This window comes from Neoarius graeffei, chromosome 2 (assembly GCF_027579695.1).
Source record: "Neoarius graeffei isolate fNeoGra1 chromosome 2, fNeoGra1.pri, whole genome shotgun sequence".
In the NCBI taxonomy this organism is placed as follows: domain Eukaryota; kingdom Metazoa; phylum Chordata; class Actinopteri; order Siluriformes; family Ariidae; genus Neoarius; species Neoarius graeffei.
The window spans coordinates 74,734,607-74,755,657 of record NC_083570.1 but is presented as its reverse complement, the minus strand read 5'-3'; the positions used below and the strand labels follow the sequence as shown (position 1 = coordinate 74,755,657).

The following is a 21,051-nucleotide window of genomic DNA, read 5'->3' as shown; positions in this document are numbered from 1 at the left end:
CCTGGACAAGTCGCCAGTTCATCACAGGGCTGACACATAGACACAGACAACCATTCACACTCACATTCACACCTACGCTCAATTTAGAGTCACCAGTTAACCTAACCTGCATGTCTTTGGACTGTGGGGGAAACCGGAGCACCCGGAGGAAACCCACGCGGACACGGGGAGAACATGCAAACTCCGCACAGAAAGGCCCTCGCCGGCCACGGGGCTCGAACCCGGACCTTCTTGCTGTGAGGCGACAGCGCTAACCACTACACCACCGTGCCGCCCTGCAAATATTATTATTATTATACATGCACATTCCTTTCAGGTGTTGACTGCATCTTTCTCTTTCAAAATTCTCTCAAAATCTTCTGTATTTAACAAAGCAAACCTGGCTGCCATGTTTGTTTACAAATTGTCACAGTCACTCATTAGCGTGGAACTTTTACATCTCTAACGTGTGACATCATGTTGCCTTGACAACCATACAATATCGTAAATCATATTCAACACTCATTCTCCACTGGGTAGAGTGACGTAATACATGTATTATAAACGATATGGTAACAATATTGCATGCTATCAAACCAAATGAATGAAACCCGCTAGAAGGGAATAGAAAACGTGTTTTTATTCCATCGAAAAAGTGTCCTGTGTGTATAATAATTCCTGATATTTAACTCTGATAATACCACTCCCATTGTTTTCCTGCTGACTAGACATGTGTTATCAAAATGGTGAACCGGTTCAAAATTAAAATTCTTTTGATTAACTTGGGTATTTTTTGTGGATGTGTCTATATAATATAAAGAACATTACACAGTGGCACGAAGATATGAAGTTTATCTTCCTGTGTTGAAAAATATACATCACTTGTTCGCTCCGTTCACTCATGAAATATACATTCACCACTCGAAAATTAACTTCATATTGTATCTTTGTGCCACTGAGTAATATCTTTTATTTATTTTATATGTGATTATTTTTTCCATGATTAATTCATTGTCATGTGTGCTTTTTAATTTCATTTATTTTCACATATAGTTATTCACACTAGACTCATTCATTCACTTGTGATTTTTACATATTACAACCCTGATTCCAAAAAAGTTGGGAGAAAGTACAAATTGTAAATAAAAACGGAATGCAATGATGTGGAAGTTTCAGGGGCGCAGATAGGATTTTTGAACTGGGGGGGACTGAGCTGTCAGCAAATGATTCCATTTTGTGTAAATGCATATATATATATATATATATATATATATATATATATATATATATATATATATATAATGTGTGTGTGTGTGTGTGTGTGTGTGTGTGTGTGTACTGAAGCTTCAATATACATTCGAATTGTGAGTTTTCTAACTGAATGAACATTGGTAGACAAAGGCCTACCTGGTCAACATTGCTCGGTTTTTGAAAAAACGCTGTAATTGTTTTTTCATTGTTGACCCCACCAGGGATTGACTGCAGGCCAGGAGGACAATGTTAACATCTTGAATCTCATAATTTCAGTTAACAGTTGCTGCTTACTAAAATAACATTATGCATAAAATAACAACATTAAAAGATATTCACCTACAGCCTAGAATGCTGTTATTTTACATTTAGCCTACTTCAGGTAAGTCTAAATTCCTTCTTATTATTATCAGACTAGCTACTCAACATTACAAAACAAGTATTTGTCACATCTGGGAAAGGCAACAGGCAGAGGATATTTACATCTTTTGGTTCTTGAAATAAATGCTGTGATTTTTTCCCCTCTTCTCTGGCTTAATGTGGCAGAAAGATCACCAGCTCGGTCATTAGACAGTCGTTTATGATCACAATGGTTACTGCGACAGGCAAAGTCCCCAGCTCCCCTTAGGACCCCGGGGTCGAGATGGTGCGTTACATTTACATTGGAAGTCGGAACTTGGCGCTCCAAACAACATAACCTCAGAACTGAGCGCTTCCCAGTTTAAAAACTGGGACATCATGGAACATGGAATTCGAAAAAAATGGCCAGTTAATGAAATGAAACGAAAACCCCAACGTTTATGCTGGGAGATGCTGGATTTCAATGCTTTTCCGACTTCAAACTTCCAACTTACGAGTACAACTGAACGCACCATTAGTCGCAGCAGAAACACCGTTGCTATCAAATGGATGAGCTGTGCAGTGTTATTAACCCAGAATCACGTGGAAAATGAACACCTTGCTTTCCCAACTCTACAAGGATCTGCTCCAGCCTACACCGATTCAAGAAGGGGAAAATGTGGATTGATCACAGACAAGGCTGCTGCTGCTGCCATTTCAACTTTGTGCTGCAGTGTAAGTTAGTCTAACTAACGGAACATTAATCCTCACTTTTTCTACCTATGTGTGCCACCTTACGTAGGGACGGTGGGGGGGGGGGGGACAGATGGGGGTCACTATAAATCTGGGGGGGACATGTCCCCCCCGTCCCCCGTGCCATCTGGGCCCTTGGGAAGTTTCAAAATTCCAGATTTTATTCAGAATAGAAAATAGATGACATATCAAATGTTTAACCTGAGAAAATGTATCATTTAAAGAGAAAAATTTGGTGATTTTAAATTTCATGACAACAACACATCTCAAAAAAGTTGGGACAAGACCATGTTTACCACTGTGAGACATCCCCTTTTCTCTTTACAACAGTCTGTAAACGTCTGGGGACTGAGGAGACAAGTTGCTCAAGTTTAGGGATAGGAATGTTAACCCATTCTTGTCTAATGTAGGATTCTAGTTGCTCAACTGTCTTAGGTCTTTTTTGTCGTATCTTCCGTTTTATGATGCGCCAAATGTTTTCTATGGGTGAAAGATCTGGACTGCAGGCTGGCCAGTTCAGTACCCGGACCCTTCTTCTACGCAGCCATGATGCTGTAATTGATGCAGTATGTGGTTTGGCATTGTCATGTTGGAAAATGCAAGGTCTTCCCTGAAAGAGACGTCGTCTGGATGGGAGCATATGTTGCTCTAGAACCTGGATATACCTTTCAGCATTGATGGTGTCTTTCCAGATGTGTAAGCTTCCCATGCCACACGCACTAATGCAACCCCATACCATCAGAGATGCAGGCTTCTGAACTGAGCGCTGATAACAACTTGGGCTGTCCTTCTCCTCTTTAGTCCGAATGACACGGCGTCCCTGATTTCCATAAAGAACTTCAAATTTTGATTCGTCTGACCACAGAACAGTTTTCCACTTTGCCACAGTCCATTTTAAATGAGCCTTGGCCCAGAGAAGACGTCTGTGCTTCTGGATCATGTTTAGATACGGCTTCTTCTTTGAACTATAGAGTTTTAGCTGGCAACGGCGGATGGCACGGTGAATTGTGTTCACAGATAATGGTCTCTGGAAATATTCCTGAGCCCATTTTGTGATTTCCAATACAGAAGCATGCCTGTATGTGATGCAGTGCCGTCTAAGGGCCCGAAGATCATGGGCACCCAGTCTGGTTTTCCGGCCTTGACCCTTACGCACAGAGATTCTTCCAGATTCTCTGAATCTTTTGATGATATTATGCACTGTAGATGATGATATGTTCAAACTCTTTGCAATTTTACACTGTTGAACTCCTTTCTGATATTGCTCCACTATTTGTCGGCGCAGAATTAGGGGGATTGGTGATCCTCTTCCCATCTTTACTTCTGAGAGCTGCTGCCACTCCAAGATGCTCTTTTTATACCCAGTCATGTTAATGACCTATTGCCAATTGACCTAATGAGTTGCAATTTGGTCCTCCAGCTGTTCCTTTTTTGTACCTTTAACTTTTCCAGCCTCTTATTGCCCCGTCCCAACTTTTTTGAGATGTGTTGCTGTCATGAAATTTCAAATGAGCCAATATTTGACATGAAATTTCAAAATGTCTCACTTTCGACATTTGATATGTTGTCTATGTTCTATTGTGAATACAATATCAGTTTCTGAGATTTGTAAATTATTGCATTCCATTTTTATTTACAATTTGCACTTTGTCCCAACTTTTTTGGAATCGGGGTTGTATTATTATTATTCAGATCCGGATAAGCGGTAGAAGATGGATGGATATTATTATTATTATTATTATTATTATTATTATTATTATTATATTCTGTATTATGACATATGATTATTTTCATTCATTTTCATGATGAAATTTTCTTTTACATGAGTCATTTATTTCCACATGTGGTTTTGTATATTATCACATATTATTCATACAAGGTCATGTGTGTTTTCTCAAGATGACAGTGCATGATGCTGAAATACACTATCACCTTTTTCCTCATATGACCACATCTTACACACACAATCACATATGAGGTTGTATGCAGGTTTTTTTTACTTTAAAAAGGCCACTAAATCTGTGAAATGAAAATGATCAGTCACAGCCATTTTTATTGTAATAAAATCAGAGAGATCATAATCTCCTGCTATTAAAAACATTACCTACACAGGTTATGAGTCTCTAGAATGAGATGACAGACTCGAGCCTCACTGTGCTTTATTAAAATCTGACGGTGTAATGAAGCTAGACGATATATTCACCTGACAACATTAGCTAATTTAGGCACAGTTGAAGCATTGAAGCAGAGCATCAGCAAACAGAAGCAAATCAGTCATAGCAGGCTCAGGCCAGGTTTCAGGTGACATTTGCCCTGGCCAAGCCTGTGTCACCAGAATGCTCTCCTTCTGTACACAGCACAGCTGCTGAATATGAACTCTGATACTGAGTGTACGCTACAGCGATCAAATTATAGCAGCCATTTAATTTATTAATCCACCATGGGTGTGCGAATCTGCCCGTGTGGAGTGTCGGAGATGGTTCTACCTTACACACTTATACACAGTGACTTGTAACATGCTAATGGAAGCAGATTGAGACTACAAACCTGTGGACTCTACACTGCTCCACAGTATGTTATTCAGTTAATGAAGAAAGCATACATGTAGATTCGGTGGAAATGAATGTCTTTTAGTAGGACAGGATCAGAGACATAATACAAAGCATATAATAGTACACAATATGTATTATTATTCCCATTTAGGAAACTTCGCAAAACTAGCCTTTATACAATAACCATGGTTGTTGTTTTTTTTGTTGCGCACCCCTTTCACCTTCTCCACATTTTATTACGTTACAGACTTATTCTGCGATAGATTGAGTTTATTTTTTGTCACAAAATTCTACACAAAGTAGCCCATAATGACAAAGTGAAAGCAGGTTTTTAGACATTTGTGCTAATTTATTAAAAATCAAAATGTAAAACATCATATGTACACAAGTGTGCACACCCTTTGATATGACACCCAAAAGTGAGCTGAGGTGCATTTTGTTTCCACTGATACTGCTTGAGATGTTTCTACAACTTAATTGGAGTCCATCTGTGGTAAATTCAATTGATTGGACATGATTGGGGATCGCAAACGCCTGCCTATATAAGGTCCCACAGTTGACAGTGCATCTCAGAGCAAACTCCAAGCCATGGAGTGTCGGAATTATCTGCAGACCTCAGAAACAGGATTGTGTCAAGGCATAGATCTGGAGAAGGGTACAGAAAAACTACTGCAGCTTTACAGGTCCCAAAGAGCACAGTGGCCACCATTATTCATAAATGGAAGAAGTTTGGAACCACCAAGGATCTTCCTAGACCTGGCTGCCCGGCCAAACTGAATGATCGGGGAAGACGGGCCTTGGCCAGAGAGGTGAGCAGAAACCCGAGGGTCACTCTGACAGAGCTCCAGCATATCCTTGTGGAGATGGGAGAACCTTTCAGAAGATCAACCATCCAGGCAGCACTCCACAAATCAGGCCTTTATGGTAGGGTGGCCAGACGTAAGCCAATCCTTAGTAAAAGGCACATGACAGCCTGCTTGGAATTTGCCAAAGGGCACCTAGAGGACTCTCAAACCATGAGAAACAAGATTCTCTGGTCTGATGAAACCAAAATTAAACTTTTTGGCCTGAATACCAAACGTCACATCTGGAAGAAACCAGGCACCACTCATTACTTGGCTAATGCCATCCCTACAGTAAAGCATGGTGGTGGCAGCATCATGATGTGGGGATGTTTTTCAGCAGTAGGAATGGGGTGACTAGTCTTGATAGAGGGAAAGATGAATGCAGCTAAGTACACTGAGATCCTTGAAGAAAACCTGCTCCAGAGTGCTCTGGACCTCAGACTGGGGCGAAGGTTTACCTTCCAACATGACAATGACCCAAAGCACACAGCCAAGAGAACAAAGGAGTGGCTTCGGAGAAAGTCTGTGAATGTTCTTGAGTGGCCCAGCCAGAGCCCAGACCTGAATCCAATTGAACATCTGAAGGAGCTGAATGGCTGTGTGCTCCCCATCCAACCGGACGGAGCTTGCAAGGATATGCCAAAAGGAATGGGCAAAAATGTCCAGAAATAAGTGTGCCAAGCTCATAGCTTCTTTCCCAAGATGCCTTGAAGCTGTAATTACTGCCAAAGGTGCATCAACCAAGTATTAGGCTAAGGGTGCGTACAGATATATAACCCCTAAATAACCTATTTTTGTCAGTAAAATAAAATTGCATATTTTCCAAAAACCTGCTTTCACTTTGTCATTATGGGCTACTTTGTGTAGAATTTTGTGACAAAAAATGAACTCAATCTATTGTAGAATAAGTCTGTAACATAATAAAACGTGGAGAAGGTGAAAGGGGTGTGCAGACTTTCTGGCTTGACTGTATATTATGTATATTTCTTGGATAAGAGGTCCAAGTATAATATGTGAGTACAGTGACAGGCTACAGGTCATCACTGAAAGAGCCTCTGTTCCTCAGTAAGTGAGCACTGATTGCAATATTAATGAGCTTAGCTAAAGATAGCTAGTAGCTTAATGTTAAAGATAATGTTTAAATCATGAGCTTCCCCATCATTTGTTTTAACTTTGTATTAGGTGGAACACTGCAGCAGCTTGTTTATTCACTTCCTCCATAATTGTTTGCATTTCAAAGATCATTTATGTGCTGTGACGATAAGACATACCCTTATTTCTATTTAACCGTTTGAGGGAATGAAGGCTGATGAAGGACACTGTGATATAAAATGATGTTTTTTGTTTGAGGGGTGTGTGTGTGTGTGGGGGGGGGGGGGGGTGGTAGAAAAATGAGTTGCAATCAAATTAATTAGTTCCTATACTGGCTGAATAGTTCTGATAAATAATCAGAATTTCACTGCTGAGAAAGAAAGCATTGTGATCATCCTTACAACTATTACTATACATAAAATAAATGTAAAAAGCATAAAAGTGATATAATAGATTTTTTAATTGCCTGTGATCACTTTAATGATAAATAAATTGATTAACTTAATACTTGTCAATGGAAATTTCTAGTGTCACACCATGCTGTTTTTATGACACTCCTGCCTGCTCCTGAAAGAATGCTGACCAATCCTGCAATTTGTGTCGTGCCTGTAGTATTTTCAGTTCTACAAACTATACTCACTGGCCACTTTATTAGGAACACCCATACACCTCTCTAATCAGCCGATCCCTTGACAGCAGCACGATGCATAAAAACATGCAGATACAAATCAAGAGCTTCAGTTCATGCTCACTTCAAACATCAGAACAGGAAACATTGTGATCTCATAGTGTGACTTTCGCTGTGGCATGGGTGTTGGTTGAGCCAGATGAACTGGTTTGAGTATTTCAGAAACTGCTGATCTCCTGGGGTTTTCACACACACCAGTCTGTAGAGTTTACACAGGATGGTGCGAAAAACAAAAAACATTGAGTGAGTAAGTGAGGGACAGTTCTGTGGGTGGAAACACACGCCTTGTTGATAAGAGAGGTCAGAGGAAAATGGCCAGATTGGTTCGAGCTGCCAGGAAGGATATAGTAATTCATATAATCACTCTTTACAACTGTGGTGAGCAGAAAAGCATCTCAGCATGCAACAGCAGAAGACCACATTGGTTTCCACTCCTGCAGCCAAGAACAGGAATCTTAGAATCAAGAATAAGTTCCTATTAAAGTGGCCGGTGAGTGTATATTAAAAACACAGAGATCCTGAACAGGATGAATCAGTAATCAATCAATCAATCAATCAATCAATCCTCAGATGTGGTAAATGTTTCACCATATCCAATACGCTCCCATGTTAAACAACCAGTGTGGCCTTTCTTTATCACAAGAGCTGCGTATATTGCCACATGCTAAGGAAAATTTGTTATTTTTCTCCATCAAGCAAGTAACTACCATCATGTAGCCTTTAGTCTCATCTTTACCAGTGATTTCAATAAATCTAGAAGACCCTGTGAAACAAGTGCAAAATTATGACATTTTCAAGTTACGGAGTGCAATCCTTAATCAAATGGTATTTATTTCTATAGTCCCTGCTGTGGGTCATCCATCCATTATCTATACCAGTGGCGGCTAGTAGTCTTTCAAAAATATGGAATTTTGGCCATACTCTTGCCTCTGATCTGGCTGATTGTTGGCAGGGTCACAAACTGTGAAATAACAGGTTCTTTTGGCCCATTAGCCTACTGTCCAATATACATGATGGTGGGGGGGGGGGGGGGGGGGGGTGTTTATAATTTAACATTTTATATTTTAAAATTGTGGCATGTTGTTTAAAAATTGATCATTATTGAAAGCAGCTCTTTGTCAGGAACCTCAGCAGTAACAGCAGAGTGTTCTGGAATAGGCACAAGCACTGACCTTGGGGAGCCAAACATAGAGCTGGGTGCCACACATTTCATTCAAACACACTTTCCCTATATTTTACTTATTTTGACTGAGAAATGTTTTATTGACAATTTTGATAACCCTTCACTTTTAATCCAGGTCTGTAGTGTGAAATGTTCTCGGCTGTGTTTTTGTTTAAAATGTTTTCCAAATTGTAGCTGTGTTTAATTCATATCCAGAAAAATATATATTCCAATATAATATACTCAGCATAAACATTTTAAATAGATTCTATATTTTTGGTCCATCCATGACATATTACTAAAGTAGCCTATTTACTGTTGTTGATGTGGGTCACTTGCTGTTAGCCAATTCACTTTCTCGTACCAGGAGAGTTGAAAGGAACGAGTATTATTCCCTACCTTTTTCACCAACTCAATTTGAGGCGTTGGTCTACCCTGCTCTTTAATTTTAATTTTTTCCTCGAAAGGAAGACTGGCAAATGGCTTCGCCAAAATTAAATCAGCAATGCTTGGCCTCCGTGCGCAGCTTTCTTGCTAGCTGACTAGCCCCCTCAAGTTCAAGTTCAGTCACTCAAACGAAATTTCTGGAACTAAGATAGCAAACTTGACAACGCTATATTTACACTTTATTTATAATGAAAATATATACAAACTAAAAAAGCTGGTAGAAACCGTATGTAATGAATGAAATCGAAATGTAAGCTGATCTCTTACAATACACCACAGCACTTACGAATCTCCTCGCGGAAACTGCCATGTCCCTCCCATTGTGAGGCTGGGAGTCCAGTGGGCGGGCGTTTTCGCAGTATTTGTCCAATAACCATCTTGCATTATGATATTGAAAAGCGCATAGCTCCCAAATGCCATTGAAGTCCACTGAGGCTGGGAGTCCGGTGGGCGGGCGTTTTCGCAGTATTTGTCCAATAATCGTCTTGCATTTTGAGATTGAAAAGCGCATAGCTCCCAAATGCCATTGAAGTCCACTGAGGCTGGGCTGCATCGCGCTGTCACGAGGGGGAAAAACTCACGCACACATTAGGTGAACTGGGGAAAGTTATAACGGAATGATTTCGCACTGTAGTTGGGTTGAGCACATATATTTCTATGATTCTGGATCTGAAATAGCAATGTTATAAGGTCAGCTATAACATAAGCCTAGTGCAATTCATCCTACACGATGTTCGTCATTTTTAGAGGAGGCTGAGCCTCCCTTGTTGTCTTAGAGCAATCGCCCGTGATCTATACCACTTATCCATCAGGCTTGTGGCAGAAGCTGGAGCCAATCCCAGCTGACTTCAGGTGAGAGGTGGGATTCACCCTGGGCAGGTCACCAATCTATTGCAGGGCTAACATGGAGACAAACAGGCGTTCACATTCACACCGATGGGCAATTTAGAGTAACTAGTTGACCTAATCCACATGCCTTTGGACTGTGGGAGGAAACTGGAGCACCTGGAGGAAACCCATGCAGACACGAGGAAAACTCTGTGCAGCCCGTCCTCCTACAAAAAGACATGCGGTTAGGTTAACATGGGGCAGCTATGGCCTGAAGGTTGGGCTGAAGTGCCCTTGAGCAAGGCACCTAACCCCCAACTGCTCCCTGGGCGCTGTAACATATCTGCCCACTGCTCTGGGTATGTGTGTGTTTCACTGCTTCAGATGGGTTAAATGCAGAGGAGGAATTTCACTGTCCTTGAGTTTGCGTGATAAATAAAGGCTTCTTGTCTTCTCGTCAAAATAAGCAAAATGTATAGAGCAACAGCTCCATCTAGTGGACAGTTTAGTGAGGTTTAACAAAAAGCCTTGGGACATCAAATAAGCTCATTGTTGTCTCAGAGCAAGAAGGTTCTGGGTTCGAGCCCAGTTGCTGGCAAGGCCTTTCTGTGTGGAGTTTGTATGTTCTCCCAGTGTCTGTGCGAGTTTCCTCCAGGTGCTCCGGTTTCCCCCACAGTCCAAAGACATGTAGGTTAGGTTAACTTACTTACTTAGTCCTCTTTGTTCCGGCTGAAGCATAAGGCACCAACAAATTTCCTCCAGCCATCTTGATCCTGGGCCAGGCAGCTGATTTCATTCCATGACTTTCCTGCTGCCTTCATTTCCCCCTCGATGGTCCTTCTCCAAGTCCCCAGTGGCCTGCCTCGTTTGTGTTTCCCGACTGGTGTGCCCATCTAATGGCAGTAGGTGGGTGTCTGCTGCTGTTCTTGCGTAGGACATGACCTAGCCATTTCCAGCATCAGTGTTTCACCTCCTCTGCTATGTTTGTAATTCCTGTATGTCTGCTCACTTCTTCGTTGGTAATTCACTGTTCCCAGTGAATTCCAAGGATTCGCCAGAGACATCTGCCTTCGAAGCCCCTGAGGCGACTCTTGAGCTTTTTGTTTGTTCTCCATGTTTCAGCGGCATACAGGAGGACTGAGCAAACATTTGAGTTATATATCCTCAGTTTGGTCTTTAACTGCAGGAATGATGATTTCCGGATGTTTTGCAGTTTGTTGAAGGCTCGTGCTGCCAGGCCAATTGTGGTAGAAATTCCCTTTTCGATGTTGCTGTTGGCCGAGATGTAGCTGCCAAGATATTTGAAATCCTGTACCTCCTCTAATTCTTTTCCACATACATTTGTCTTTGTTGTGGTCCTGTTCTTCACTTTCATTATTTTTGTCTTATCTGGATGTATCTTGAGTCCAACGTTACTTGCTTGTTGGTCAACTCTCTTCGTCTTCTCCTGGATGAGCGAGAGCAGTGCAATGTCATCTGCAAAGTCGCAGTCTTCTCGTCTGGTTGAGGGTTCCCATGCGATCCCTCTTGGTTGGTCTTTAGTGGCTCTTCTCATCACCCAATCAATGACGACGAGGAAGAGAACAGGTGAAATTACGCAGCCCTGTCGGACTCCAGTCTTTACATGAAACCACTCACTGTGTTGATCATCATGGCGTACACAGCACTGGTTGTTGGCATACATGTCTTTTAGGATGTTTATAACTTTTGATGGAAAGCCATATGCTTGGAGCATTTTCCATAGCGAGGGATGGTGGATGCTATCAAAAGCTTTTTGAAAATCGATGAAATTAATATAAAAGTGACTAATTCCATTCAAGTGACTGTTCAACTACAGTGCACAGTACAAAGATCTGATCTATGCATCCCCTGCCACTTCTAAATCCAGCCTGTTCCTCTCTCAGTGTCCTGTCGATGGCCTGTTTCATACGCTGTAAGAGCTCTCTGCAGAATATCTTTCCTGATACTGATATGAGATTGATGCCCCTCCAGTTTCCACAGACTGATAAGTCCCCCTTCTTTGGTTAGGTTAACTGGCTACTCTAAATTGCCCATAGTTGTGAATGGTTGAGAGAAGAAAACCTCTATAATAATCCAGTTGAAAGCAGCAGGAAACCACTACTGTAATTCTTCCCTAGAAACTTGGACCTGCCATCAGGCAGAACACTAAAGAACAGATAAAATAAGCTGTTCAGTAATTTCAAATTACTGAAATTAAATTAAATTTAAAAAAAAAAGCTGTACTCAATTTTTCCCCTCCAGATGATATTTTATTTCATTCAACAAAGTGCCTTCCAAAGTAAAAAGTATACAAGTGCATGTTTCATAGAAATGGTGTTCAAATTAACACACAAAAGCAATGAAGAAGATAAACGAACAAACGAGACAAAGGATGCATTTCATGATTCTGTCCATCAGAACTATTCACTTGGGTTCTGAACCACTATCAGAAGATATTCTTTGTCTGTGAATGAAAAAGAAAATGAAAACTTCTGTTAGACTGGATATCATTCATCAAGAAAAAGAAATCTAGATTTGATATGGAAAAGTGGCTTACCAGGAGCCACCATGATCTCATGTTTCTTGGATCGGACACGTAGAAACGTGAGATCATTCTGAGGGTCTAAGTCTCGGACTGTACTCCTGGCTTTCATAGTAAGCTGATGAAGTAAACCTGCATAGTGCACGGTGGTGGCATTGTCCAATGTCGTTCTAATAGGAATACCTGAAAAACATCATAGTCAAGGGCAAAGTTTTAAACACATGACAGTGTTTTTAGAAACGAATATTTTATGGAAAACAAAATGGAAGGGAGCACATGGATAATGTATTACGTTGCTTAATGTCAAAATATGCAATTTTCCTGATTTGCTTTGATCACATTTGCAAATAAATTCTATTCAAGTCAAGCGATGTCATAATAATAATAAAATTTATATTTATTACATTTATATAGCACTATATGTACACTAGAGCAGCGTTTCTCAACCTTTTTTCAGTCATGGCACCCTTCAGAAGTAAATTCTCAAGGCACCCCCATATAAAATATACGTAGTCACGCTGACCATACGCTGACCCCGGCAGTGCCGTTGTGACATGGGAAAGGGGGCCGTGAGACCAATTTTGATGATGCATGAGGCAGCGATGATCTGCATTAGTGTAACTATCGTTTTTTTGAATTTTAATTCATTTTATTTATTTCAATGTTAGAACATATCATTTTTTGACGGCACCCCTAACGAAGCCAGACGGCACCCCAGGGTACCGCGGCACCCCGGTTGAGAAAGGTTGCAATAGAGCACTTTACAACTAAAAAAAAATGCAAGCAAATAAATATACTTCAAGTCTAAAATCAAAAGAATAAAAATAAATGTAAAAATCCTTAAAATTCAATAAACAAGTCAGAGTCGAAGAAGCATAAGCTGATTTAAGCCTCGGTCACAACCGGACGTACGATTTTTTGGCCGTGCGATTTTTGGCGCTTCCCAAATCGCTGCATTTTTTTTTTGTTCGTGGAGAACGTAGTTGTGGTGACCATGAAGGAGTAAGATCACCGCGCACCCAACGTACAACCCGGAAGTCGAACGTGCGTACCACGCACGAAATATGAGGCTGCTCGGACGTACGGCTGTCGCTTCATTCGTACAGCCAACGCACCTTCAAACGTGCACTAATCGTACTGACCGTGCGTTCCATGCAGGCTTCGTATGAAGGTCGCAAGAACTGCGCACAATCTGTACATTGTGCGTACCAACGGCGTTCATTTGTCGCACTGCGGCGATTGGAGAGGGGCATATATATATTTCGGCATACTTTGGTTTCTCACTGTGAAAATGGCAATCCCTCCGCAAAGACTTCGTCTCAAACTCCTGGCCTGCTGGCCACTGTCGTGGTCTTCATCCTCCTCCTCACTGCTCCTTGTCCTCTCTCTCTCTCCTCCCTCTCTGCCGCCGTCTCTCTCTCCTCCGTCTCCGACACCTTTTCTATCCTCCTCTTCCCTTTTGCCTTTGGCATATTGAATTGAAGCGATGCAATGCAATGAAATGAAATTAAATGAAATTGGGTTTTCTCTCAATCAAAGCCTACGTGTACAAATGGCCGTAGGCACCCCTGCAGCTTTATATACCCGAGTTTTCGTGCGATTGACGCCCTCTCGCCGTACGGCCAATGCACGGCCGACTTACTTGACACGCATGGATGACGTACGAAATATCTGAACGTGCGTTGGCCGCACTAATTACGTATGTGGGGCGCACGACACACATACGGAGTCCGCAAGTACGAAAAAAATTGACATTTTGCCCAAACCTGACACCAGCAAATCGTACGAAAGACGCACGTCGGCCGTACGGGAGACACGCGAGGCCGTAAGTTTGTCTTGCAACCTGAAAAAAAGTAAGCACCCGTAGAGTTTGTTTGACATGACAAAGAACCTCTGCAGCCGGTCTGCGGCCAGTCTACGGCTTGAAAATCAGCACGTCACACGCGCGCCCTCCATGCAGTTCTTTGCGTTTTTTGCACGTAGACCGGCCGTAGGAGCACGTATGGCCGGTTGTGACCGAGGCATTACACAGGAAGGTTTTCAACTATTTATTGAAATTATTAATGTTTACACATGACTTAAGTTCTCTCGGCAAGGTATTCCATAACTTGGGACCTGCGTAGGCTAGTGTTCTTCCACCAACGATTTTAAAAGTTGAGAAGGAAGAAAGGTTTTTTAAAACAGTTTAAGTGCTTCAATCATGACCTATGATGCAAGTGCTGAAGAAAAGCCTTAACATTAATGTACAATTCATAATGAAGCCACTAATTTTACTGTTATAAGTTTTTTTTTTTAAACTTGTAAAATCTGCGTAAAATGCAAGGGAAAAAAAAGAGCAGAACATTTTAAGGCAGTGGTTTTCAAAGTGGGGTCCTTGAAGCATAGCCAGAGAGTCTGTAATATTTCTTTCTTTCTTTCTTTCTTTGCAGCAGGAAAACCCTAGCGATGAGCACGTGAAGCTGGGGAAACACGTCTCTGACTCCCAAACCATCAGTACCGGATCCCTCCCAAGGCTGCATCCTCTCTCTCCTCTACTCTTTAGTCTGGTGCAGGCAGAACTTGGAGCTTAATGCTCTAAAGACAGTGGAGATGATTGTAGACTTGAGGAGCTCTGCCACACCCTCCCCATCACCCTGTTTAACTCCCCAGTGACCTCAGTGGAGTATTTCCTCTTCCTGGGCACGACAATCACTCAGGACCTCAAGTGGGAGCCGTGTACCTGCTTTCTCACCAAGAAAACACAGCAGAGGATGTTCTTCCTGCGGCACTTGAAGAAGTTCGATCTCCCAAAGACAATAATGGTGCACTTTTACACCACCGTCATCGAGTCCATCCTCACCTTCTCCATCCCCGTCTGGTACGCTGCTGACACTGCCAGGGACAAGGGCAGACTGCAGCACATCGTTTGTTCTGCTGAGGACGATCGACTGCATCCTTCCGTCTCTTGTGGCCGACCCGTACGAGTCCAGGAGCCTGAGGAGAGCAGAAAGGATTGTGGCCAACCCTTCTCAGCCTGGGCACAAACATTTTGACTCACTTGTCTGTGGTAGGAGGCTGCGGTCCATGAGAACCCAAACCTCACGCCGTAAGGCCAGCTTTTTCTCCACTGCAGCCGGCCTCATCAATAAAGTCAGAGACCCCCACTGACTCGAAACTCTAAACTCACACTCTCATTGTGTATCATAAATGCACTTCTGCACGTTTCATCATGGTCATGTCATGCATCTTCATGCTGTGAAATTTTACTGCACATTCCGGTTCACACTGTACAGCTTGGTTATTAGTTCATCCGGCCGACAGGTGATGAGTTTATGCCATCATGTGTTGTCGATCGTCTGTCTGGCATTGTCCACATTTCACGTAAATCGCTTCTTCTCTCTCAAATCTTCACTGATTTTTATTCTTTTTGGCAGGAAGGTAGGTCTGCCTGGGGTGCATATAGCTTCTACCCAAATTTGCATAATAGCAATTAATAATGAAGATGAAGAGTAATTAAGCCCTAACAAGCAGTTTCCACACAAATAGCTTCTTCTCCCTCAGTTCTTCAGCGATTTTGATTCTTTCTGGCATGAAGGTACGGCTACCTAGGGTGCATATAACTTCTACCCAGATTTGCTTAATTACAATTATTAATGAAGTTATGGACTAATTAAGCCTTAATGAGCAGGTCAACAAATATCGCTTCTTCTTGGTCAATTCCTTGCTGTTTTGGATTTGTTCTGGCAAATAGGTAGGTATTCCTAGGGTCTATATAGCTTGTAACATTTATTGTGCAAGGTGGCCCACTTTAGATTGTTCCTTGATTTGATTTTATTTAGGTTTTCCACACGTACATTTACAATAAAATACACATTTAATTATTGTAAAGACGTAAAAAAAACGAGGATGACACAAAAAAGTCTAATAAAATGACTTATTTCCATTGTGGTCCTCATAAAAAAAAAATGGTGACAATATGATAGAGGACAAAAATTACAAAAAATATATAAATAAACAAAGTGTATAAAAATAACATTAATAATATTATTAGTAAATAAATTAAGAAATATAACTATCAAGTTTTATATATCACAAAATATCACAATTGTTATCACAAAAATTGAATAACAATTTACACATATTAAAAGTACATGGGAGAGTCCATTTTTAATGATTCTAATAAAAACCTTTTGACTTGTTTCTTAAACATTTGTTTATTGGTGAGCGTTTGAACACTTGTGGGTAGGCTGTTCCAGTCTGCAGCTCCCGTGTACCTGAATGTACTCTTACCCAGTGTGGTCTTAAATCTGGGTAAGGCCAGTGACCCGACACTTGCTCGAGTTCGGATGTTATGGACTTGGCTGACATTGGTACAAAACGAAGAGAGATAAGAAGGGGAGGTATTATTTACAATTTGATGAACATGATTTAGCTTTAGTTGGACAACACGTTTTTCTATTGGTAACCAATTAAGTTGAATAAAGTGGGCAGGAGTAATGTGGGTACGAGGATGGAGTTTTAATACAACACGAATTAACTTATTTTGACACGTTTGAAGTTTGTGCTTAGTTTTTTTAGTAAGACCACTGTACCAAGAACAACACGAATAGTCGAAGTGACACTGAGCCAGAGCGGTAGCCAATAACTTCATCGTCTCGCCATCCAGGTATTTTGATTTACGAGCCAAATATTTGGTCCTGGAGCTGACCTTTTGAATAACTGATTGGGCTTCTGGACTAGACAGGGCTGGAGTGAGCTACGCTGTCATTAACGGTCTTGTTTATAGACTTAGACAACCTTTATTGTCATTCAGTATGCAAGAAGTGTACACAGAATGAAATTTCATTGCAATTTGGCTTAGCACAGAATTAAATATGAAAGTGTATTAAATTATGCAGCAGCAAAAATATTATAAAGTGCAATAGTATAACGTGACCTGTGGAATTAGGAATTGTTCAAGTATAAATTGAAGTTTAGAGTTTGGATTTGGAGTTCAGGAGTCGAGTGACCTGGGGAAAAAAGCTGTTACAGAACCTGGTGGTCCTGCACTGAATGCTACGGAACCTCTTTCCAGAGGCCAGGAGGGAGAACAGTCCATAGTGAGGGTGTGAGGGGTCACTGATGATGTTTCTGATTGTTTGTTTGTTTTATTTCATCCATTGCACATATTCTCTTCTCACACATTCATGTCATGAATCATCATCTTGTGATCTATTATTGCACATTCGACACACTGTAAAGCTTGGACTTCAAAACAACCCGTGCACATACCCCTTAAATATGTCCACTTTTCAAATTTGTATATTTTAGATTCTCATCCCCATCTCATTATCTCTAGCCGCTTATTATTTTTTAATTCTATTTATATAACTACTTTTGTCTGTCTATTTTTATTTTAACAGTTCAAGCACATGAGCGGCACGGTAGTGTAGTGGTTAGCACTGTCGCCTCAGGTCCTGGGTTCGAGCACAGCGGCTGACGAGGGCCTTTCTGTGTGGAGTTTGCATGTTTTCCCCGTGTACGCGTGGGTTTCCTCCGGGTGCTCCGGTTTCCCCCACAGTCCAAAGACATGCAGGTTAGGTTAACTGGTGACTCTAAATTGACCGTAGGTGTGAATGTGAGTCTCTGTGTCAGCCCTGTGATGACCTGGTGGCTTGTCCAGGGTGTACCCCGCCTCTCGCCCATAGTCAGCTGGGCAAGACTAAGACTCCAGCTTGCCTGCGACCCTGTAGAACAGGATAAGCGGCGACAGATAATGGATGGATGGACAGTTCAAGAACCAATCACCAAAGCACATTCCGTGTATGAGGACGGATTTGGTAATAAACGCAGTTCTGATTCTGATTCCGCTTCTGATTAGTCATACCACTTTTTTTTTTAAATCCCACTTCTCCTGCAGTTTTTAAGATATTAGAATAAAAAGAAACCTTTATTTGTCACATGCACACTTCAAGCACAGTGAAATTCATCCTCTGCATTTAACCCATCTGAAGCAGTGAACACACACACGCACACCCAGAGCAGTGGGCAGCCACACTAGAGCACCTGGGGAGCAGTCAGGGGTCAGGTACCATGCTCAAGGGAACCTCAGCCCAAGGCCGCCCCATGTTAACCTAACCTGCATGTCTTTGGACTGTAGGGGAAACCGGAGCACCCGGAGGAAACCCACGCAGACACGGGGAGAACATGCAAACTCCACACAGAAAGGCCCTCGCCAGCCACTGGGCTCAAACCCTGAACCTTCTTGCTGTGAGGCGACAGTGCTAACCACTACACCATCGTGCCACCCACTGACCCCAAACCAATTTCAGCTCATCCATCCTGTGCCTGAATAGCATGCTTGTGTACAGAATTAAGAAAGATACACCCCTCCTCAGGGTGGCATGGTGGTGTAGTGGTTAGCGCTGTTGCCTCACAGCAAGAAGGTCTGGGTTCGAGCCCCGTGGCCGGCGAGGGCCTTTCTGTGTGGAGTTTGCATGTTCTCCCCGTGTCCGTGTGGGTTTCCTCCGGGTGCTCCGGTTTCCCCCACAGTCCAAAGACATGCAGGTTAGGTTAACTGGTGACTCTAAATTGACCGTAGGTGTGAATGTGAGTGTGAATGGTTGTCTGTGTCTATGTGTCAGCCCTGTGATGACCTGGCGACTTGTCCAGGGTGTACCCCGCCTTTCGCCCGTAGTCAGCTGGGATAGGCTCCAGCTCGCCTGCGACCCTGTAGAACAGGATAAAGCGGCTAGAGATAATGAGATGAGATGAGACACCCCTCCTCTCGTTTTTCTGTCCGATTCACCCCATTGCAATGAAAAGTCGTTCTGCTCGGTCACAGGTCATCAGAGAGAGAAAACTTCATTTCACAACTTGGACAACTCAAGTCATCCAACTGTCCTGAGTCACCCTCATCCTTTTCTGCACTGCTGTGTAATCACACTCACATTTACTCACAGAAACACATCTCTAGTTGTTCTCTTTATGACTGGCCACTTGAATTGGACTGGTTTATTTCACATTTCATATATAACCCCAAATCACACAAAAATGTGTCAATTAAATAAATAAAGGCTAAAAAAACAGGTGTGTTACCTTCAGCATTAACCACTATAGTCCCGACAACACCTTTATGTGCCTGAATCCGCTTCAGTGTTTCATCCACTTCAGCCTGGAACACAAAAACAAATCAAAACTCATGTCCTAATCTGTTTACACATCAACAAGCTAAATGTGTCTGAACCCGGATCTCAGAATGATGCATCTCTGATCTCACTACATTCAACAGACATGGGATTTGTTTACATATTTATATTTGGGATAATTTTCGAGACTAAACTGTAAACAACAAAACATTTAACATTTAGCCGCTTTAATTAAATATGAGAAAGTAAAGCTCTTGTCTATCCTTGTGTTACAGATCACACACTTTACCATAATTCTTTGCAGTAATCACTTCCTTATGTTCTGTTGCTGTGTTGTGGCTTTTCGTTGCTACGTGAGACGGAAGTGCGAAACAGGAAGCAGTCGAATGGTTTAACGAACCTTCAACATAAAAGACCTTTTCTCTTTTTGCAGTTCTAAGAATTTCTCTTCTACATCTAACCTAAATCATAATGTTTTAAACTCTTATTTCATAATATAAACTGGCTGAAGCAACTCTGCAATAAAACATTTACAATTACCTACAAATACCTATAACTGACTTAAATGAACAACACTCGAAAAATATCTGTTTTTAATTAAAAATAATATATGTGAGTTGGGGGCGGCACGGTGGTGTAGTGGTTAGCGCTGTCGCCTCACAGCAAGAAGGTCCGGGTTCGAGCCCTGTGGCCAGCGAGGGCCTTTCTGTGTGGAGTTTGCATGTTCTCCCCGTGTCCGCGTGGGTTTCCTCCGGGTGCTCCGGTTTCCCCCACAGTCCAAAGACATGCAGGTTAGGTTAACTGGTGACTCTAAATTGACCGTAGGTGTGAATGTGAGTGTGAATGGTTGTCTGTGTCTATGTGTCAGCCCTGTGATGACCTGGTGACTTGTCCAGGGTGTACCCCGCCTTTCTCCCGTAGTCAGCTGGGATAGGCTCCAGCTTGCCTGCGACCCTGTAGAACAGGATAAAGCGGCTACAGATAATGGATGGATATGTGAATTGATGAATAAATATTAAACAAGGTTCATGAGTCATTCATTCGTTTTCAATTGGGGCTTTGCCCTGCATTCTTTCCCTTTCACAAACTATGTCATCTCATCTCATTATCTCTAGCCGGTTTATCCTGTTCTACAGGGTCGCAGGCAAGCTGGAGCCTATCCCAGCTGACTACGGGCGAAAGGCGGGGTACACCCTGGACAAGTCGCCAGGTCATCACAGGGCTGACACAGACACAGACAACCATTCACACTCACATTCACACCTACGGTCAATTTAGAGCCACCAGTTAACCTAACCTGCATGTCTTTGGACTGTGGGGGAAACCGGAGCACCCGGAGGAAACCCACGCGGACACGGGGAGAACATGCAAACTCCGCACAGAAAGGTCCTCGCTGGCCACGGGGCTCGAACCCAGGACCATGAAATAGAAATAGTATGTGGTTTTAAATGTAATTTTGTGATTTCC

At 42.1% G+C, this 21,051-nt stretch overlaps 1 protein-coding gene across 1 annotated transcript; it reads right to left on the bottom strand.

Annotated features, from left to right (window-relative positions):
• Positions 1-12,184: 12,184 nt before the first annotated feature.
• dynlrb2 (dynein light chain roadblock-type 2) lies at positions 12,185-19,959 on the bottom strand. Its single transcript, XM_060909740.1, has 4 exons — positions 19,874-19,959; positions 19,535-19,610; positions 12,494-12,661; positions 12,185-12,400 (listed from the first exon to the last, which is right to left on the bottom strand). The coding sequence occupies exons 1-4, from the start codon at positions 19,874-19,876 to the stop codon at positions 12,357-12,359; spliced, it is 291 nt and encodes a 96-aa protein (XP_060765723.1). The 5' UTR covers positions 19,877-19,959; the 3' UTR covers positions 12,185-12,356.
• Positions 19,960-21,051: the final 1,092 nt, after the last annotated feature.